The sequence below is a fragment of the Oenanthe melanoleuca genome, chromosome 8, assembly GCF_029582105.1.
Source record: "Oenanthe melanoleuca isolate GR-GAL-2019-014 chromosome 8, OMel1.0, whole genome shotgun sequence".
Taxonomy (NCBI): Eukaryota; Metazoa; Chordata; class Aves; order Passeriformes; family Muscicapidae; genus Oenanthe; species Oenanthe melanoleuca.
In genome coordinates this window covers 28,744,881-28,768,233 of record NC_079342.1, presented here as the reverse complement: position 1 = coordinate 28,768,233, position 23,353 = coordinate 28,744,881, and the positions used below count along the sequence as shown (strand labels likewise).

The following is a 23,353-nucleotide window of genomic DNA, read 5'->3' as shown; positions in this document are numbered from 1 at the left end:
GGAACTGACACTTACCTGGTGGTCGGAGGTCCTAGATGTACATGAGTGTCTGGTAGCTCCCAAGTGTTTCATCAGGTCAACTAGATCTTGGGGAATTTCATACCAGGCTGCCATTCAAGCAGAAATTCCTGAATGACCCAAGCTAACCTCTGGGGACAGAGGTTGTGCAGCTGTGTAACTGGTGGGAATACATACTGGCCACTGCTAGTGGGACAGGCTGGGGGAAAAAACCTTCCTAAACCCCTCACATGACACCATCCCCCTCAACGCAAAGGTGGAAGAACAATTCATGCATCACAACCAGAGATGGTGGCAATCAATACAGGAAGATGGGTTAATCACAGGTGATGTCAGGAATGATGAAGGGAACCAGCTGAGCCAGGCTGGCTGGGTCAGCAAAAGAGAACCACTTCAGCAGAAAATCATGAAATCCATTTACTTAAAACTGGTAACAGATACATACTCTGCTACTGTTCATTTAATATGATTGGTTGTCACCAATCTGGGGCAGCCAAGCTGTCTGTTTGGGCAACACCTAGTATGGTGGGGTGACCTGGCTGGAAGCCAGTCTGTCACTCCCCTCCCTCAGCTGGACATAGCAGACAATATGCTTAGACTGGAGATGAGGACAGGGAGAGATCACTCTCCAATTACCATCACAGGCAAAACAGGCTCAACTTGGAGAAAATCTGATTTATTACTAATCACATCAGAGTAGGATCATGAGAAATAAAAGAAAATCTTAAAAACACCTTCCCCCATCCCTTCCTTCTTCCCAGGCTCAGCTTTACTCCTGATTTTTTCTATCACTTCCCTCCCTCTCAGCAACAGAGAGGGACAAAGACCTGGGGCCACAGTCAGCTCATACAGTCTCTGCCATTCCTTCTCTTCTCAAGGGGAAGACTCCTCAAGCTCCTCCCCTGCTCCAGCATGGGGTCTCTCCCACCAGAGACAGTTCACAAACTGCTTCAATGTGAGTTCTTCCCACAGGCTGCAGTTCTTCACTAACTGCTCCAGTGTCAGTCCCTGTGTAGTCACAAGACATGCCAGAAAACCTGCTCTAGAGTGTGGGCACCTCTCTCCACATGTCCACAGGCCCTGCTGGGAGCCTACTCCAGTGCGGGCTTCCCACAGAGTCACATCCTTCTTTTGGGCACCCACCAGCATGGAGTTCTCCATGGGCTGCAGGTGAATCTCTGCTCTCTGTGGACTGCCATGACTGCAGGGGAACAGCTGCCTCATGGACTGCAGGCAATTTTCTTGCACCTGGAGCACCTTCTTCCTCTCCTTCCTCACTGAGCTTTGGGTCTCCAGCAGAATTCTTTCCCACATATTCTCACTCCTCTCTCCCTAATGCAACTGTGCAGTACTCCCTCCCACCTCTTCTTAAATACATTATTCCCAGAGGTGCTACCAGCATTGATGATGGGCTCAGCTTTGGCCAGTGGTGGGTCCATCTTGGAGCTGACTGGCACTGGCTCTACTGGACAGGGGGGAAATTTTGGGAAACTTCTCACAGAAGCTGCTCCGCCCTCACTACCAAAACCTTGCCACACAAACCCACCTAGTAAATCGCATCTCCTGCAGACTGTAGCTTCTTTGCCCCATTCTAATGAAAACCACCTCCACTCTCAAGATTGACCTGACACAGATAATCAAAAAAGGATCAGCCTAAATTCTGACATTTTGTTTCTCTGCTTTATCTTTAATAACATCCCTTAAACACACCCAACCATTTTTAAGTGGGACCCCTCCATCAAATCGAAGCCAAATCCTGATACAACAGTATCCTAAACCAACCAACTTCAAAAGGTCTGGACATACATTTAAATCCTGACCATTGCATTAGTGGGTCTCATAATAATGTTGTGGGGGACTTGAGTGCTCAATAAACACATTAACTCTTCTAAATGTTTTCCTTATGCCAGCTGGAAAAGAAGGATGATGGTTTTGCTTCATCTGCAAGCTTTCTAACTGTGCTACTGGATGGGCCAGAAGTCTGGCAGCCATGGAAATCAAAGCCTTCATTTCTCTTTAGGACAAGAACAGTAAATTTAAAAGCAACAGGAATGGAGTCACAGTTCCAAGTGCCAGCACTAAGGGTGCTATCTGAGGCAGGGAACAACAGCATACGTTAAAGCTGAGGCTGCAGGCAGGGAGCGTGGGGAATTACACATCTATGGGGCAAGTAGGGCTAAAGCAATAGCAAGAAACACACCAATAAAGCAAAAATGTCTCATCCCTGGAGGCTGCTTCCACCCAAAGGGCTGCAGGCTGCTCAGTGGTAAGAACAGACAAGGGAAGGATACCTGCAAGGTGGCCCAGCTTGTAGCTGCATAAACCACTATTTTTTATATAAAAAGATATATTTATAAATTTTTTCCTTTTATTTTCTATGCAACACACATGTGCCATAGAAGTGCAATCACCAGGACTTGATGAGATAAAAGGAATGATAAATGGTTTCTAGCAGACAAAATGCAAGGCACAAACATTAACACCAGCATGCAGAGAATTCATGAAATTGTACCAATACCAATGCTATTTATAACATATGCTGATTTGGGAACTTTGATTTGAGGAACGAAAGTTTAATTAAAATAAAACAAAAGTTTCCATTAATCTTGATAGAATTCCCAGTCTGCTGTTCTCCTTCATCATCCACTTTTAATATAAGTGGATGTTATAACAGCATCAAGAGTCACCCTACATACCTGAAACCTCCCGCAATGCAGACAAGGCTGGGCAAGCTGTACCAAGCACATGGCCTTCCCTAGGCTTAGAAAATAGGACACTTTGTCTCCTCAAGATATTGTTCCAAAAATGCCCTCAGTGCAGTGGGCACATGTTTTCACTAAGCCAGGACACGCAGGAAAATGAAGAAGGGATGTTGGTAAACTTGAGAATGGCAAAGAAAAATGGCCAGCGCCTAAGTCCTGCAGGCAGGTTCTGATGACACGCACTTCATGTCACAAGCACAAGTTTTCTCCTGAGCAGGCAAAATTCCAGTTATACTTAAATCTTCTCCCCGTGTGAATTCAAGTCATAGAATTTGTATTAAAAACATTTCCTGATCTGTGTTCCCATAGTACGGGTAAGCACCGGTAAGGATGGGGCAGCAGAACAGAGTATCCTCCCACAGCCAGGAGAACCATCTCCTATACACACCTGCAGCCAAGAAGGGGTTTAGGACTGGCTTGGCTTACAGCCAGTGAGGGCTCTGTAAATGTATTATAACTGTATGGAAGAGGGAGCTGACCTGAACTGTGGCCAGGTCATGCCTGCAAAGCTGTTTGGAAGAGAGGGATCTTTGCTTTGTTCAGTGAAAGATGCTGGAATCTCTTAAAGAAGATATATCAAAGCCATTTTTGCAGGTCAGTTTTCATAGTAAAGCCACAATGCAAACTATCAGCTTTCATAACAAAATGGTATGGCTGCTATTGATAAAGACAATACAGTAAATTACATTTTAATAAGGTCTGACTGTACATAAAAAGTGAAGAACTTCATTAAACAAAATCATGCAGAATACAGATGATACACATGAAGTTGCTTTTGATATCCTACTCCTGATGCTTTCTCCATTGTATTTATCTGAGGGGACAAGGGAGCGAGGAGACAGCTATGCCTTAGGCATTAAGAATGATGAGAGTATAGCTTTATAACTTTAGTATAATAAATGCAAAGCATGGGCACCTTCCCCACTTCATTCTGCAGAATGAGCTATTCAAAAGATAATAATGAACTTTGCATAATCAATTGTGCCTTCTGCCTGCTTTCCTAATCTCAGCTATCTAAAACACTCCTGAATCCAGAAGCATGAGTGAAACCAGCAACTAAAATGCACCCAAGAAGTCAGAAATCACTGGGTCTTTCAGCTATAGAAAAGCATCTTAGATCTGAAAACAAAGGATGCAAAAAGAACAAACAAGGAAACCCACCAAGCACCAAGATTGAAGTCAGAAGCAAAAACAGTATGCCTTAAGTTCATTGATTGTGAAAGGGAAAAAATATCCAAACTCAACATACAATTAATACTAGACAGAAATTCTCTATTCTTTCATCCACCTTCCAACTTTCCCTCTCTTCCCTCATTCACCTCCCTGCAACTTACCCTCCCCTATGGAAAACCAGGAGGCAAACCATGAATTCTAATTGTATTTGCTATTTTACTAAATTCCATAGATGAAAATTCACCTATCAGGCATTCTCCACAATACTAGAGGAGAAGCCACCTGAAGTTGTAGATGGGCTTTCTTCCGTTTATGGCTTTTAAATAATTCAGAGACGAGCTGTCAAGTTGAATCTGCTAAGTTCCCTTGACTTTGGACTTGTGCTATCAGACTGCTTGCCTGTTGTTTATAAAGACAAAAAGGAAAATGCTACAGGATCATATGTCTGCACAGGAGGGGAGTCAAGGACTAGGGGAACAAGGGCTGTCAGGACAGGAGTCATAAAAAATACAGATGGGAAAGCAAAAGTAGGCAGTAGGTAAAATACAGATGTACCAGCAAAGCAGCAAGAGCAAGTTGCCAGTTTGGTTGTGCTATAAATATACAACACTTGCAGTTTGTTGTGGAATATAATTTCGTCCTTTAAAAAGGAAAACCCCAAATGCAAATGGTAACTTTAATCAGCAATTAAAAGCCCAACTTCCCAGCTATACAACTGCAGCTGCTTCTCCCAGATCTGTCTCACTTCTGCAAACCCATGACAGCTGTCAGGCAGTGGGCCAGCACTTAGTAATTATTCCCAAACCTCAGACAGCACAATTTCATCCTTTATTTTCTTTTTTTCTGGGCTCTTTGGGCAGACAAAGATTTACTAGGTCCTACCTGGGGACACCAGAAAAACACAGGTGATAGTCCCTGGCATCCCAGAGAGTGCCTTTTACAATTTTTCCTTTTTACGTGACTCTGTGGCATGCACAGTTCTGATAGGTTTTGCACAGTCATTTTCAATCCAAGATGCAAACCTGACTATAAAGCAAATGACTGTTTCTTGAAGCAGCAAGAATAAAGAGGGGAGGTAAACCTCAGGATGTGCAGCCTGTTCCACTCACACACATCCCTCCAACCAGAATGCAACCTCCTCTACAGCCAGTTTGCTAAACCTAACAGGAACTTTAAAAAAAGAGCATTTTAATACAAAACCAAATAACTATGATTACAGTCTTGCTCTAAGCTACTGTGCTGGATTAACACTTAGCAATTATACTTAGCTGTGGATGCTGCCAACAAAATCCTGCCCAAGAGCTGTCCCCACATGGTGGGACATTGCAGCCGAGGATGCTGCAGGAACTCTCTCATCACATTGCAGGATAACACACGTGTAAGGAGGGGAACGATCTGGTTTAGTTGTCTGTCCTAAAGCAGACAGAGACCTCCACTTTGCTCTAGGAAGACTGCAACACAGGACAAAAAAAATATTAATTTTGCCCATGACTGGCCCCAATTGGTCCAGCAGCTTCCAGTCCTAGAAAATTTAATGATTAGCAGCCTTTTATACACTCTCTTTTATCCTGGACTCCTGACCATATCAAATCCTAAATGAAACATGATGTAAGGTATGCAAATAAGACAAAAAAGAGAGGATTCATATAATAGGAAAATATAATTAAGTGGAAAAGTTTAATTCAGAAGGTCAAAATCATTCTAACAAGAAGAAAGAGGTGCTGCATGGGGCACACTCACATGCCTGAAAGCCTTAAATGTGGCACCAACAGTGCCTTTCTTACTCGCTCAGTGACTGCCAGCCAACAGCAGGCTGGAGCTGCAATGCCAATAATAAGTCCCTACATTTCTTTGCCTTAAATACATTTTTAAACTCCAGGGAACAGCTTGCCAATAGTGTGTTGCCTGCCAGAGTCCCTACAGCAAGATGTTGCTTCATCACTCCCTGACCCCATCCCCCTTTTCTTAAAAATTATTTTAAATGAGGTATATGCATCTGAAATAAACAATGCTAGTTCTCAAACTCTACTGGTAAAAGTCTGTGCTCAGGTAAGAGCCCTGAAATGAACACAGGGGCTGTGAAGTTTCCATGTCACAGCCTGGAAATCCTTTAATTAGCTGCTTCCCCCCATGCTCTCTCCTTGCCCTCAAAGGGCAAAGTCCAGTTGATATCATAACTCTGCTCCAGGCTGTAACTGGAGATTTAGGATGACTTTATAGGTCTACATACTCAATGGCAGAATACAAGAGGTTAAAAAAAGACAGTAATTGTTGAAAGCATGTTTTTGTTGGGGCTACTAGCAAAGGGGAACAGTGGATCATGCTGGGGCTCTGCTGGACACACAGCCCAGTGCAGAAGCTTGCTCTTATCTGGGTTCTCAAAGAGGAATCAAAGCTAAATTAATGTACTTCATCATCCCTCCTGGCTACTGCACAAACCCAGGAGCAGCTCAGTTAATGGCAGAACTTAAAGCTGTCAGAGGCGAGGCTTTTGCAAGTCAAGTGAGCCTTCTTTCTGCAAAAAGTAATTTCTAGCTAATGCAATACACAGATTTAACCCATTCTGTACTACACCTCCTAACAATTTTATTCCAAAAGCCAGAAAACATTTCACTTTCTAATGAGCCAGTAAATGAGCAAAAAGCATCTCTCTTTGTATAATGTACTCACAAGCAACTCTCTCACGCTTGTGAGTTCTCAGCACTGTGAGACTGAAGTGAGATCTCAGTGATGTTCTACATCACTATTTAAGAGCAATTCAATCATCTTTGTTCTGGATTAAGTCTTGCTCCCGATTAAATTTAAAAGAGCAATGAATACAAAATCCATGACTCGGGAAGTAGGCAGATTTTATCTTTAAACCCAATTCACAAGTAAAATCATCTCTCTTACAATAGATATTTCTGGTACTGTTCAAGATATTTTCACACAGTGACTATAAAAATTATCTCTAGATATCTCAAATGGAAATGACTATTTTTAATGCTCCCTGTCACTCTGAATGCATACTAAGACTAACAATAGTGCATCAAAAAGAAGAGCTCAACTATCAAGAAATCCATTAAGCTACCAGTGACAATAATAGGAAAAAAAAGTTGCGAAAGACTCAAGAAAAGAATTACCTACTGGGATTACAGGAGTGAACAAAAGCCCTTGTGTTGCACTACAGTACTTCTGATTTTCTAATACCCTTCAGCTACACAAACATTAGAATATAAACCCCACATTTGCTGACAAAGGGTGAGGGAAAAAACCACTTCTGGCACTTGATTTTGGCTTTTTTTGTAATCTGCTTCAAGCTCCCTTAGTTTTAGATATTCTTTCTGAATAGATGCTGCTGTTGACTCCTTTCTCAATGGACACCAAGAGCTGAAGCACACAGAGCTGCTTTTCTCTGAGACTGATGATGCTTAAAATGTTCCAGAGCAGAGATGGTGAGAAATACAGGACAAAATACAAAGAATATAAGAAAATAAAAATTACTGTCCTCTACCAGTACTACGCAACTAATTTCTTGTCAAAGCAAACTTACATGTAGTGCTACAAACATCAGTAGAAAAGCTCCCACAAAGAGTTCATGATCATGTCCTGCCATACTTACACCATCCAAGGAAGAGATACAAAATTGTATAATGAAATAGCCTCTAAAATAAATAAAGCCACACACACAGCACATACACAGTAAGTGTGGGCATAAGAAGAGACAGAGACACGGGCATTTGGTGTCACATTCATTAGTTCATTAACTTTGAGACATGCGATGAGCTGGGCTCAAATTCCACATTCATGCGTTATCTGAAATCAATACATTTTCAGTCTGACTGAAAATACAGCATAAACCTACCTCAAATCTGTTTGCAAAGGAAAACAGCAGAAGCTTTAAAAACCTCTATGAATATAAGTTTTCTTAGCTCCCCATCTCACTCCAGAATGGGTAATTCATAGGTTCACAATGAATAGCAAAATCCAAATATTTAGTGCTGGGTTTAAGAGGAGACTTGTCCCCACTTATGCTCAGACATCTCTGCTGCTGAGGGAAAACCAAGACATATGGCAGGAAGAAGAGGGGTGGCTGCAGAGAGTGGCCAGGAGGCATGGAAAGGATCTGAGTTCACATTCACGGATATGGCGGGAGAGCTGCGACCAAATTGTATCCCTTCACCCTGTAGCAGTACATCTAGCAAACATTTGTCTGAAAGGAGTCTCCAAAGCAGTATTTTTCTTAAACAAACTTCTGAGCCTTTGCTTACTTTTGGAAAGCTAAATATATATATTCTTAAGTTTTGAAACAAAGAAAATTCCCAAGCTCCCAGTGCTGCCTTCTGCCTGCTATAACACCATAAGAAAAGTTGTTAAATCCTGTTCTACTTCCAATTTCTCAACAATCACTTTTTTTCCCCCCATGTATTTCCCAACAATTTAAATTTCTTCTGTTGCACTGTCAAGCAAAGTATAAACCTGGGAAAAACAGAAGGCCAACAGCAAGCTGAATCCTTTTGTATGAAATAAGGACATTTGTATTTCACTTTCAAGTAATTTTCTCTCTTTTTTTGCTACTCCTGCTGGCCCAAATTTATCTTTACAAATACTGGAGCTAATGTGCAAGTTGTGAAGCAAGACATACAGAGAAGAACTATTAACCTATTTTAATGAAGGATATGTCACTGTAAACAAGTCAAGTTACCTCCCAAGCACACACTCCCCAGACTAGAGCAGCTTCCTGTTAGTTAGTTATTGGCCAGAGCAATCTGCTTTGCAGAAGGTCTTTCTTGCAAGAAAAAAAAGGAAGCGAGGTATCAATTGATCAACCTAGAAACTAAGAATCATGTATGCCTGATTAACAAGAGGATACTTAGCTGCCAGGACAGGTCATGAAGACCTCCTGCTCTTACTGCAGTTAATTTATGTGCTATCTGCAGATTACAGGTAAAAGGAATGTTTGTTTATTTATTTATTTAATGGGTGTGAAACAAACCTTCTTTCCAGTATCTGTAGTATTCCTTGTCTGCCCTCCAGTACCTCTCATTATTTTAAATACTCAGGAAGCAATGCTCTGCCTCATATGCATCTCCTCAGGCTGTCCCAACTATACCTCTCAGCTTAACTCAATATTCCCTTCAGACATATTAAAGTAAAACTAAAATATTCAGTACTGCACCAAACAGTTCACTTCTCTCCAGCTTCAGCAACTAGAGAAGCATTTTGGAAGTGATTATGACATACAATACAATAAGAGACATAATTATCTAAAGCAGCACTTCCCTCGCAGAATTCAAAACACCTTGTGTGAGGGTGAAACGCCCATCAGCTGCACAACCCCAAATTTAACAGTGCCACTTCTATCAAAAAAGGCACTCATTACATTACTAAACATAACTTTCCTGTCATACTTGCTTTCTCTTCCTTAGAAAAGACTGATTATTATAATTCTGTGTGTAACCTATATAAAATGATTATGTCTCCTCATTATATATCAGGTAGTGTCAATTCAGACACCAGATTGCCTTCAAAGGAAAGACCGTTTTCACTCCATGCACATACCTAGCCTCCTCTAGTATTAGCTAGAATTAGAGCAGAACACCACCAAAAGAAATTTAAACAGGTCAAAAGGATACAAATCTGTGTTGCTGTTAGAAAATCATCTGAGCAGTTGTTTCTGCAAGCCTTTATTGTCACTTTATTAACATGCAACACAATTGGCATTAAGCTGGTCACAAGTTAGTGGATTTCAAAAGGCTTTGGGGTTTTGTTACTGACAACAGAAGGGCAGAGGGCACACACAAAACTTCAGAATGGATACCAAAGTCAAGCGTTAACTCTATTAATGCACAGATGTACATGAAGTAAAGCTTTTGCAGAGAAAACCACCTATGCATAAATGCTCCTACTTCCATTTCACCCAGAGGTTAAATTATCTGATCAAAATCTTGTGCAGGAAAGGAAAAAAATCAGTTCATATTTTTTCCACTTAATTTAGACTGTGTAAAACATTAAACCCTGTCATTCAAATTGCTTAATTAGGAGTGCAAGAGCAAAAGGTTGATACAGCTCATGGGCCTGGCAGGACTTGCCATCAATATCAGCACTGAAGAATGGGGAAAAGAAAAAAGAAGAACACAAGTGACTTTAAGTGAAGCAGTGTCACTTGTTAGAGGGAATGAGGTTATAAATCAAGTTCAAACAGCAGTGACAGCAGACCACCACCCTTGTGGGGCAATTCTGCAGATGAATGGAAGCTGGCTTCAAACGCAATGGTTAGCCCAACGGCATTTCAAAACCTACCTCATTCTTGCTTTGGTCTTGCTGCTCTGAAACCAAAGGCCTCCTTTAGCAGTAAGTGTTGGGACACACAGCTCTAGCCCTGCAGTTCCTTTCTTAAAATGACCCTCTTCATCTGCTTTGTAGCACACTGAATACTGCCCGACTGGTATCGGCTCCCGGCATTCAAATCTCATTTCACTGGCACTTTGTACCAACCACGGACTTCAGCAGATGGCACTTCACACAGAAAAAAGTCAGCATGAGCCTAGCAGTGGCAAGTAAAGCAAAGGCTGCTCATGCAGGAGATGCTCTGACTCAGAGGAAACCATCAGAGTTGGAGCTTGAGATCAGGGAATATTGGCTCAGTACCTATAGAACTTGCCAGGATCCTGCTGTGACCTACTGCTTTCAGGGGGCTCTGCTCCAGGACACTATATATAATATACATTATATACAGTGGGTCCAGATGAGGCCACTAAGCTGATTAGAGGGGTGGAACACTTCTCCTGTGAAGACAGGCAGGGTTCAGTCTGAAAGAGAAGGCTCCAGGAAAACTTTACTGCAGCCTTCCATTATTCAAAAGGAACCTATAAGAAAGATGGGGATACTTTTTAATAGGGTTTGTTGCAACAGGACAAGGGCAAATGGTTTTAAACTGAAAGAGGGTCAATTTAGGACAGATGTAATGAAGTTTTTTTACAATGAGGGTGGTGAGGCACTGGCACAGATTGCCAGATGAGGTGGAAGCCCCTGGAAGTGTTCAAGGCCCAGCTGGATGAGACTGAGCAACCTGCTCTAATAGAACGTGCTTGTGTTTACTGCAGGGGCTTGGACTAGATGTCTCTAAATGTGCCTTCCAACCATACTACTCCATGATTCTGTGGCTATAAGTCCCTTCAAAAATAATAGGAAGGAACATTCCTCCCCAAAGGCTAGGAGCTGTAGGAGGGCAGAGACAGAACACCTGCCACCTCTAATTCCCAGAGCAACTGAAATGCCCCAAGATAAAGGTGTAATGTTAAGACAAAGCATGGCAAGAGAGAAGCACACACTTCATGATAAATAGCTTTCCAGGCATCATTTCAGAACACCCAAAACCTTAAAACAGCCTAATCAATTACTTCATCAGTGGCTTTAGAGCCCCATAGGGTACATACCAGAGTCCAGACCAGGGGGCCCAACAGCAGCACTGCTGAGATTGGGTGGAAAGGGAATACAGTTGTCCAATCATTTAAATCCAAAAGCAAGTGCTCCCTGAATATGAACCTAGTCTTTTTTTCTCTCCACCCCAGTATAAGTAACACAAAAAATCCTCTTTGAAGTTGTTTAGGACACAGCTTATATAAGTGCCACATGATATATACTGCTGCACCTTGCAACATTATGGTTCAGTAGCAAGCTGAGAATGGAGTTGGGAATGAAGTCTAGGTTCCATGTGAATTCCTGACTACAGTTCATCTGCTATAAAACTGATACTTGAATAAAGAATTGCTAGTTACTAAAGCAGCTGAGTGCCCATAAGAGAAAAACATCCACTTACAAGTTCAACAACAGCTACAGAGAGACTTCTTTGCATCCCCAGCTCACTGTGTGTAACACAGCAATCTGATTTGCAATTTCATTGGGATGCTGCCATTTTCTAAAGCTTAGGAAACAGCAAAAGTGTGCTCACACCTCTGCTTGCACCAGCAATGATCTGCAATCTATTATCTCTGCAGTTGCACCATTGGGATCAGCTACTGGAATAGGAATGTCAACAGCACTCAGTTATTTTGGCCACTGTCACTCCGTGTGGGAAAGATGACTCCAATAAGAAGGACCTCAGCTCTATCTACAGTAGCTCTCTACTCCTCTTGGCATTAGAAGAGATGCACTGGTGAGCAAACACCATCTGTAGGAGTCTGAAAGAGTAAATGCTGTCTTCATTCAGGAAACATGGACTTTCAACTACCTTAACTTCAACATTGACTGTGTGGCAATTTTCTGTGATTATGTAAGAAAAAACAAACCTCACCTTGCAGAAGGAGAGAAACTGAGTTTGCAAATGTAAAGTTAAAACCATCAGAGAAGAAAAACCTGAGCCACCTACATTTCTTGAAGAATCTGTTCTTAAAATAGAAGCTACAATGATATCAGAGTGCTGCAGTACCGCAGGGGACCTGAACTTGAGAAATGAACAGAAGTACCGCTCAGCTCCAGTGTCCTCAGCAGTGACATGGGCAGCTGCCCTGCATCTAGAAAAGGAAGAGTTAGCACAGCTATTGACATACCAGCCACCTGCCGGCGCACCATCTTGACCCTGAAACAGCAACATAAATGGTGCAATATACTTTTTTGTCCCAAAACACACTATGCAGAAGGAGCACAGTGGACAGAGGCTGGGTTATCAGGGAAATCTCCTGGCTCCCTTCACCCCTGCTGATGCTACACTGTGGCAGTGGTGCAGTCATCTCCTCGATGGGAAGAAGCTCAGAGGGTATCCTGCAACCAGGGAGAAGGCAGTAAGGAAAGACTATTTACCAGTATTTTTCTTCTACAGAACACTAAAAATCAAACATTTCCTCATGAAGCTGGTCATCTGCATAATCACTGTATCAAGATGGTCTTTCACATGGATTGGAGTGTCAACAGACTGAGATGTCAATCTAATGCACAAACCGTTAGTAATATAGTATTTTTTTCCCCCCGTCAAATTTCTCCACACTCGGACTCCAAGATTTTTGACAGGGAATAAAATATTGTCAGTGACTCGAGTATTTTTTAATTAATTCTCCTTAGCCAAAGAAAAAATAGAGTCCAAAACAGAGCATTTGAAGAGATATGGATATGAAAAGATATGAGAATGTTCAGCACAAATGACCATACATACCTCGTGATATCTTTTATCTGCAAGTAGAAATTATTCTGCATAAGAAAGTAACTTTCAAGCAGCACATAAACCAATACATACAGTGTGTGTTGGTACACATAACTAATATGCTAAAATCGGGAGGGGGGGGCGTGGGGAATTCAAGCATGGATGATGCATCTTCTGATGTTCTGGGTTCTATTTGTTTTTAAAGAAAATTTTAGATTTTCAAATGAGTAAGGGAGCAGTAGACATGAGAAAGGTAGAATGGAAGAGAAATCAAATACATTTATTGTCTAAGGAAAGAGCAAAATAAAAGTCAAAGAAAACTCTGTGTTTAAAGCATTGGCAATGGCCAGAGAGCAGAGGGCATGTCAAGAGGAGTGGGAAGCCCATCACACAGACAGCTGTGAGCCTTGCAGCATGCAGGCCATAGGGATTAGACAGCTTTCCAAGGAGGGAGAGAGACCTTTGAAGATTTTCAGGTGAGGGAGAAAAAAACCAGTAGAATGAACCTGATGAAAGTCATGTCTTGCTTTTTTAAGAAGCTCATCCTTCCCAGCCTTCCATAAACTGCTGTGCATTTCAAGAACAAGAATGAAGACCTCTGTGTTTCCAGCATGAAGCAGTGGTGTGGGACTGCACTGGAGGATAACCTGCAAGGACACTAGCTTGGGAGATGCTGCACACAAATGCTACAGGCCAGTCCTGGTCTAGGAAAGAAAGGAGTCAGAAAACAGCAGATGCCCTTCCTGAAAATACCACAACTGGAGCTACTCATGCTGTGACCTGTGGCACAAGTGGCATCAGAGGCAGGCAAGGGACAACTGGGGTCTGATCGCTCCAGGTAGGCATTTATCTCCTAAGCTTTTGGTTTCTACCCAGGTATTTCCTGACACCTGAAGAGGTAAGCTGAGGATGCTGTGAAAATAAAACACTACTGAGTTGAAGCTGGATCTCAAAATTGGCGAGAATTTTGAGATTTTAAAATTTCAGCAGCAAAGAAAGACAATGAAAAATCAAGTGCTACTTGTTTTCCCTCAAAATCCCATTGGAATTTGTACATCAAGCTACAAGAGGTATAGTTACAGCTGATACAAATCACTTAAGAATGACACTGAATTAGCATTCAGTTACTTGGGAATGACAAAGGAGGTTTCATTTTTAATGTTCATAAGTCACCCGAATTAATTAGCAGTTTAAAGTGGCAATGAATCACTTCCTGAAATAATTTGTATTGGCTAAATTAATTCCTGTGAAGGGAGCCAATTTGTTGATTGTAAATTATAAGAGGCCCTGACTAGCTCCTGTGTACACTGTGTACCATTTATAAGACTACTAGGAAACAGAGGATGGCTACTTTTCATCAGTGAACAAGACTGCAGCCCTATTAAGTGACTAACTTACAATGCTACAATTACAGGTTTCTGTTTAAAGAATCTAGGCCAGACATCGTTAAGAAACAAAGCTGAATGTTCAGAAGAAAGGAGAGATAAACAGAAGAAAAGCCTGTTTTATGAAAAGGTGCACCAAAAACCTATTTGAAGGAAATATTTCATCCTCTTAGATTAATGAAGAGAAGTTCAGACATGCAGGGCTTATTAGGAATATACTTTCATCACAGGGCAATGCCCAAAGCCAACATGAAGCCTGGAGTTCCAGAGCTGCCTTCTCTTACCCCATAGCTAGATGACTTTTTTGAGATCCCCATAAATTTAAATTACTTTTGAGGAGTGATGACGTGAGAAAACCCATACATGGATTTCTACTGAGATGGAGGAGATGCTTTCCTCTACCACTGGCAGCCTTTCTCCCAGGAAACCTCTTGCACCCATCCAGTACACCCCACGACCCACCCACTCTCTGTTTAAAGACTGCACCATGCTTTTTAATGGATTTTCTTTCTTTACTCCTCCAAAAGAACGAAATGCGCATAATGCTTTACCTAAGCTAATTTGCATGGCTTTCTCTTGTTCTTATCTGCATCTCCTCACTGGTATAAAAGTCTTGACATTTCTGCTTGTGAAATGCTTCTCTGGTAACCTGCTTATCAGCAGTAATGAATATTTGTGCAAACAGGTACAAATTAAATGGCTTCTTTACAGTGATTATGATAGATTGAGCCATGCTTAATCTACATAATCAAATTGCTTCTGTGTTCAGCTCTAATACCTTTTTGCTGTCTTGGGAGCTGGTTCAGCCTTGGTTTCTCTTTCAACAGCTTCTTTCTGAGAAACACTAACCATGCCTGGGAAAAGGGCTACTTTAGGTGCGATCATTTAACACAGCATATTTAAGGCACATAAACTCTGCAAGAGGGCAGAGCAGGTCCAAACAATACGTGCTCCCTTTGGGAAGGCAGATGACATCCTGTAAGGGAAAGCAAAGTACAAACCAATCTCCTCCAGCCATGACCCACATACCCAGACATAATTGCAGGGACCCTTCTAAGATAGATGACATCTCTACTCACTTAAATGCCCAGAGCTACTACCACTACTATAATTCCCTTTCCCTATGCAAGAGCATCCCCTGTTCAGATGCTACTAAAATAGAAGACTGTTGTTTTCAATCTCACGACCTGGTTCTTGATTCAAAGCAAGCTGGTTAAAATGGATGGCATGGGTATATTATAAAATCCTTGACTTGGGAAATTAAAGGATTTAGTCTAGGAAATGTTCTGAAAGCATCTCCATGTCTAATGCATGCTTATCAAATCACTTAGGCCAAGGGTACCCTAAAGCTTTCCCTTATTTCAAATATTGATCAACTTTTAGCATAAAACAAGAAAGGAGAAATGGTTTTCCCCAAGAACGATAATTAGGTGCTATTTAAAAAACATCCAACAGCCTATTTGCCTTTGTTCAAAACACTGTACTGCAAGAATCAGAAGTTTGCTTCATAGTCTGCTGGGAGGCTTTTTGTTTGCCTGTCTTTTTCCAAAGAGTCTAACAGAACAAGTAACCTACAAGCTAGTGCTTACTTCTAAACACTTTCATAAATTGAAAAGTGAGTAAACCTCATGCAAAATGCTAATAAGCACTTAGAATAATTTCTTCTTTATGGCTTTGATATAGGTCAAAAGGTGCTGCTGGACCTTTGAGTTGGGAAGGTGAAAAAAAGAAAACAGGTCTCTGCACCTTTGTAAGTAAAGAAAAAGCAATGCAGAAGGGAAAAAACCAAAAAGATGGGCACTGGCAAGGCTGCTAGCACAGCTTGACTTAGGCTCAGGAGGAAGTAAAAGCTTGAATTATGTAAAAAATAGATTTAAGAAAGAATCAATGACATTTAATCTGAAAGTTTCAGTTAAGTTTTAATTAGGATCTGAGATTTTGCACTTAAGTGCGTGAAGTGAAGGAGTACATGTACTCGTGCTTCCCAAGATAACTGACAGATCTAAAACTTACTCATCTCATCTCAAAAGGTTAATTAAAGAACAATCCTTGACAGCAACACTGTATGGAAACCAAGAGTCTGCTCCACTGGGGAGCCCTGGGGAAAGGCTGTGCTGGCATCTCCCACCCCTCAGGAACAAACTGTTGACCCGTGACCATTGTATGGAGATGAGCTTTGAACCAGACCAGCAAGAAACAATGTGCCCATAGCAGTATAAAACTTGCTTACTGTGCTGCCTGTGGATCTGGGGCAGCCTTCCCAGCCCACGCTGGGCTTCGCATAGCTACTGGCTTCGAGCTGCTTCCACACACACAGTTGTGCAGCAGAGCAGGTAAGATCAGAGCCAGTGGTGAGAGGTACATGTGGTAATTCTTATAATTTAGGAAACAAAGGCAGAGTGACTTAACCAGGATCAAAATTGTAATTAAGCTGGAAATACGCTGTGAGTTCCCCGAATTCTGCAGATGCTGACAGCACTTTGATGTACAGGCCTTCTCTGGTTCAGCCCAGGATCAGAAAAATAAATGTCAGCTTTTAGGGAAGCCTGTATATATGAAGCTCATTTAAAAAAAAAAAAAAAAAAAGTCATTGCAAATTGAAGAAACATTATCAAAGTCAAGAATAGAAGAATTTTGTCATTTGAAAAAGACTTCGTGGATGTAACTGAACTTTGGCTGTGCAGTAATTAAATTTCCTAAGAAGATGAGCAAAGTCTCAATTAGGTCAAAGAGAGTCGCTGCACCAGTAGAAGAGAAGAGGAATGTGCAGCTGGATCAGTGGAAAGATATGGTGCAAGGAAACATTGAGGCCTCTTGGCAGAAGCAAGCAAGGCGGCTTGCTTGGCATGTACCACAGACAGAGGTAAAAACAACCCGCAGGCAGCTTTTTGCTGCTCTCTTTAAAAGCTGGAGCCAGGTACTGGGGCTGCCACAGGAGAAACAGGCTCATTTAGAAGCAGCCCAGGGAAAAGCAGACAAACGCTAAAAAGAAAAAAAAAAAGACCAGAACAGCAATGGATTCTGAAGGCTGCTTAATGGAGTGAAGCCTGAACATTATTTGGTGTGATCTTGACGGGCCTGATTTAACTATTACATTTTTATATAGTATTTTTCATCCTGATTATGAAGAATTGCTTGACAACCCTTGGTGACTGCTTAGAAATGGCTCAGCTACTTAAACAGAAGGTCTATCAGAGCACATTTATCAGAGAAAAGACTGCTAAGGACTGGGACAAGAACAGATATAACCCCAGGGGTGAGTCGCTGCCTGTAGAAGAGAGACTCAGAAAAGCAGTGGGCAAGACAATACAAACATTGAAGTGAAGGCAGCTCAAGGAAGGGCATTTCTGGACACACAGGTTCCCACAGCATGTTTTTATCCAGCAGAAAGACAAATTATCAAACTTACAATAGCCAATCTTCACCTGAGACATGTATACCAAGCTCTCCTAAAACCCCAGCCAGAAAGACACGGGCGATCCTACATAACTGACTCTCATGCCCCCTGTTCAAACCACTGCAGCCCCCTTCTTATTTTTAAACACAAAGGGCAGATCCAGTTGTGGGTTTATTTTGGTTTTGACTCAGAAGCATCCATCTGAAGTGAGTTTATGTCAGTGACAACTTAATCATGATTATTGGGGTAATGCCTACACATGCAGAAAGCAGATCGGTAGACACTGCCTTTCTGAATACAACACCTCAGAACAGCAATGATGCAATATTTCACCTCACCTACTTGAAAGACTACATTTAAGATTAACTCCTTTTTGCCCCCTCCCAACAGGCCCCTTCATGTATCTGATCTGCAAACTTGTACATACAAGAGTTACGTGCTCCATATTTTTAATGCAAGCCTTTCAAGAGCACCCACAATTCAAAAGCAGCATTTTGCTCTCCAGAGCAGCCCCATTCTGAAAGGCCACACTCATAAAAGCTGCATCAGGTCTGCCTGCCACATTAGTATGCACACTAGGGATGTGAATTCAATGCCACTGGAACAGTCACTGACGTGACTGGAGCCCGCACTCCCCTCCTTTACATATCTACTCATCTAAACAGAGGGCTGTGTTCCAGTGAGCAAACCCAGATAGACACAGGAGCATTGAGACAAGGCTTCACAATGTATATCTGCAGTCACTGCCATTAAAGCAACAAAAACCTCACTAATGCACCCACAACTACCATTTAGGTACCAGAAATACAATGCTTCTTTCAGGATTTCAGATACCATACAGAGGAATTCAAATACTCAGGTGGAAGAGTTAAGATCACAGCAGTCTCTTCTCACCCAGCATTTCAGTTACCCTGCAAGTCATCAGGGTTCTCACAATGACGTGCAAGTACCCTTAATTTTCCCATGAACAGGAAAATACCAAACACAGTCAAACCCTCAGCAAGGCTATTTTGTGAGAAAGCAGGAGCCATTCATTCTGCACCCAAGCAGAAAACTTACCCCATCTGGAAGTGCCCTCCAGCACACCGCGCTCACAAACTCATTTGTGTCATCCTCTTTCCGGTCCTTGTCCAGGACACTTTTGACTGTATCAAACTTGAATGTCAGCAGTGTCTTTGAGAGGCCCTTATAGTATAAGTAAAGGGAATTATTTTCACTTCCTAGAAATAAAAAAATACAAGTATACAAGTTATTAAGTTATGGTAAGACAAACAGAATTAAGGGTTTGTAGCTCTTTCATTGCTTAAGACAAGCCCAGACATTTCCTTGTAGTTATCATCATGCTCACGGTGCCCTGGTAGCTGGAAGTGCTCCACAGCAAACTTCCATCACAATAATAGGACATGGTTTATTACAAGACAACTGCAGTGTGCAGCACACTCGTAAAATGTACAGGATTCCAAGAACCATCCACAACTTCCTCAGGGCAAAGCATCTTGAGCAGAGCATTTGCACTAGCATATTGCCACTACATCCAGCCTGCTAAGAGCCACAGCTCAAAGGCAGGTAGCACTCTAAAAGTATTGCCTGCCATAATCAAGTCTGGTCTGTGGAGGCTTAAAGCAAGAGAGACTAGACTTTATTTAGAAGTCCATCCCAATTTCTGCCTTGCAAGCTGCACAGCGATCAGAGAACACACAAGCTAAGGGTCCATCCTTCAGTGCTGGCACAGCCATCCTGATCATCCTATAGCTATCAGCCTGTCACTGCCTTCCCAGCTGTGGATTTACAGAACTTTGACAGTCTGTCTTAAGCAGTGAAAGGACAGAACAGCCACAGGGGTAACTAATGATTCAGTCTTCTAAGGAGCCGTTTGCAATGTGGGCACTATTTACTTCACCACGCAGAATGCCATACTAAGTGACAAGTACTGGATCCTCATGTGGCCCAGGCTACTGGCGATGCATGAGGATTGTGCCAATTGTTAATCTTGAAAGATATAAATTATATCAACAGCAATGACATTAGCAGTTGATTTTGATGACAGCAAGCCTGAATCATCATGCACAATCAACTCATGTGCGATGGAAGAAAACCATCTATAGACCCCCTTTTAGGTCAGGGCTGCCAATGCCATCCCCTGGGAAGGGAAGGAGTGTGGAAGTTCAGAAAAATTTTTTATTAAAAAGCCCATGCAGCTGAACAGTACAGGTGTTGGTGTGCTTTGCAACTGGTGAGGCCCCAGCTCTGAGGAATCCTGTTAGCATGTCAGGATGGCTGCTCTACTCACCACAGGCAATGTAGTCTCCGTTGGACGCAAGCCCTACGAAGTTCTTCTCATTGATGTGACCCTTGAAGGAGCGCAAGCAGTGAGGCTTGCCTACGTTCCACAGCTTCAGCTGACTGTCTGTAGATCTGAAAACAATACTTAAATTTACCCTGCTGCCATATGGCAGGAAGTCCTCCCTGGCCACCTTGCTCCTCAACACTCCAACGACAATGTAAATGAAGCCCTAGTGCACAACAGATTTATCCCACTTTCAATCATATGCAGCTCAGCTTGAGCTCTGAAAGATATCACCTTATTTTAAAAGCCTGTCAAAACACAAGTTTGAATGAAAACTTCCCTGACATATTAGTCTTCCTTTTTTCTGCCAATTGCAGAGCCCTCCACTGAACTGTATGGCCTTTGGGCTGTCACTGCCTCCTCCAGATCACCACAGATCCAAGACAAAGTTATTTGTATTTTAAATCTTTACAGCATGGATAAAATCAGTTCCCTTTTCCATGCCAGCTGCAACTCCCGTTCATGTCTTTCCAGGGCTTGGGTAGAAAGCAGTCTCCTCACTCTCCAGGTGCCCTGAAACACGTTCTCCTCCTCCTGACCAATACCAAGAAGCAGCACAGAAAAATCTATGGGGGCTCAGAGTTGCTGTTAAAATTAAATCTTTTTCGCATGTGTAATCAAAACTGCATAGATACAGAACTCAAGCTTCTACTTTTTTCCCCTTATGTGGGAAAGCTAAATATTACTATTCAAAATATGCTGGCATTAAATCACAATCGTTGTTTTCCATGGTTCCCCCAAATGCAAATGTACCTGCCTTCAAAATGTTTTTCTGTTTACTGTGAGAAAACATTTTACTTTTGGGGGTTACTAATCTCCTCTGCCTGGCAGACCTCAAATAGGAAGATCCCACATTTCCAGGAGATATAGGATTAATTTCTTCCCCCAAAGCTGAAGAGACATGAACATAATCTCTCACTTCACAAACATTATTTCCTAGCAATCACAGATGACACGACTCTGGTATTCTGGCACTCAACTGAGATACACGATAGGGGAACAAATGGTGATACAGTGGAACTGAAGCCCCATGAAGCCATTTTAAAGAAAGGGATAGTGCTGTTCTGATCCCTAAATTTGAAGGAGATTGGGAGCAGGACCTGTCAGCCTCCTGGGTGGGAGGGAAGAGAAGCAGACCATGCTCCCCCACACAGGTCAGCTCACCAACCTTGCTGCTCCCTGAATATTTAGAGCTGAAAGAAAAAAAACTCAAATCACACAGCATCCATCCAATATTACCAATGACGTAAGACATTAGCCCTGCACCAATGCTTCATTTACCTAAAAATATAGGACAGAAGAGGAGAGATGCACCTTGTGCTATCCTGCAAAAAAGCTTATCTCAGTCCTCAATGACAGCTGGATTTACAAAGGAGTGATAAGGGAGCTGTAGCAAGATTTGTTGGTCAGGGTTATTAGTTAGTATGAGGTCAGATCAGAAGGTATGAATTTTATCTCTAACACCTTGACTTAAACAGGAGTGCATTCCTAACCCCAGGTTGAGATGGGAGGGCCAAAACAGAGAATTCAGCTTCTCTGCCCGGTGTTTGTTCCACATCTGTCCCTGCCCTACACTGCTGCTCATTCTCCCTTCCCTTGTCCTTACACTAGGAGGATCAGCTCAGAGAAGGCAAAAAGGCGTATACTCCTGATTTTTTTGGCCCACAAGTACAGGCAGGTGCTTTCTGTACTATTAGGACAGCTGTATTTTTAAAATGCTGCTTTTCAAAGCTTCAGAATTTCCTGGAAACTAAACTTTTCTGCAGCCAGAAAAAAAGCAGTAAAAGGCTAATCCCTGGTCCACAAGCTGTCAGATTCCTATGGCAGCTGCTACTTTTAGCTCCCCATCAAGAAGACCTCAGATATATAGGTACTTAACCTCTATATTTTACTGGCATATCTACTAGGTGTCTTCATTAAAACAAAAACACTTAAGTCTATTACTAATGAAAAGGTTTCACTGTTAATGAATTCCCACCAGGCTCTAGCCATGTTTACACGGCTTAGGATAAGCATGCCATGAAAGAAGAAAGCTCTCCCCCTAGAACTGCAAGGAGAGACAAAGGTCATTGATCCTGGTGGTGTTATACTGCTCTTCTGGTTTTATATCCTCTCCAAAAAAAACATCTTGTATGTGCTGCTCTGTTAAATTTTTCTCTATGTAAATCAGAACTATAATCAATGTGTTGTGCTAAATACCAGGCAGTTCTGAACACCCCTGAGGTCAAAACCTATCTCTACAAGGCAAAGAAAATCAATGCAATCCATAAAACAGCTTTAGCTAGAAATCTAGAGAATCTGAATATACGTATAATTTTTTTCTTAAATCCGTGCTTGATTTTTGAGAATCACTACTGCTGTTGCCTCTACTCAATTTGCAAAAGGAAAGGCAGGAAAAATAATCTGCTCTGACATTTCTCCTTGTTCACACACAAGAAGGTAGGTGGACCCTTCGGTTAGTCCCCTCACCCTGCTGCTGCCTGTCCAAGTATGACAACTCTAACAGCTCTATCAATAACTCCTCTCAGAACTTTGGGAAATGCTTTCTCAGAATGCTGGCCCAAGCAGAACAGGGTCATTCTGTCCTAAAATATCCCATAAATGATGCTTCACTTGATAATGGCTGTAAAACATTCCCAGCCTCCTCCTGTTTCTATTAAATACTTTCTGTAACAGAGATTGGTTCAATGCATTAAATTTAATTTTCTCTATGTTCCAGATATGAATTTGCAGCCTTATAGAGTTATAATGTTAATAGAAGTAAGAAGAAAGAAGCTGATTAAATATAAGCAGTACCAGAAGCCACTAGGGAATCCTCCATCATGCTGCTCAACTCAGAGTAACTCCCTTGCAGCCTGAAAATACCTTGAAATGCTCTGTTTCACTGTGTAAAAACATGGGACAGAACCAAGCTGGAAAACCACTGGCTCAGCACAAGGCAGGAGGCATACTTCCTGGGACTAGATCTACCCCTGTGATCCATACCTACTGCCCTCAGGTGTTAGACACAAATGTGTTACGATCAAAGATTCCCCTGCAGCCCCTCACCTTCCCCCTTAGGTAAGAGGGGTTCAGGTAAGAGGCTTGTAGCCAGTCATTGCCAATTTTGACTAGGTGACCTGACACATTCATTCCCATGTGATTCAAAAGCTA

The 23,353-nt window shown here is 42.0% G+C and overlaps 1 protein-coding gene and 1 non-coding gene across 9 annotated transcripts in view; both read right to left on the bottom strand.

Annotated features, from left to right (window-relative positions):
- COP1 (COP1 E3 ubiquitin ligase) overlaps positions 1–23,353 on the bottom strand; it is a 131,050-nt gene that overhangs the window by 12,639 nt on the left and 95,058 nt on the right. For all 8 annotated transcript variants that reach the window (XM_056497511.1, XM_056497512.1, XM_056497509.1 and 5 more), the window contains 2 exons: positions 20,144–20,268; positions 18,913–19,073 (listed from right to left, as the gene is read on the bottom strand). In XM_056497511.1, the coding sequence (XP_056353486.1) occupies positions 18,913–19,073; positions 20,144–20,268 (286 nt within the window). The remainder of the gene's footprint in view (positions 1–18,912; positions 19,074–20,143; positions 20,269–23,353) is intronic.
- LOC130256530 (small Cajal body-specific RNA 3) lies at positions 5,329–5,474 on the bottom strand. Its single transcript, XR_008841145.1, has one exon. It is a non-coding gene; the product is annotated as a small Cajal body-specific RNA 3 (non-coding RNA).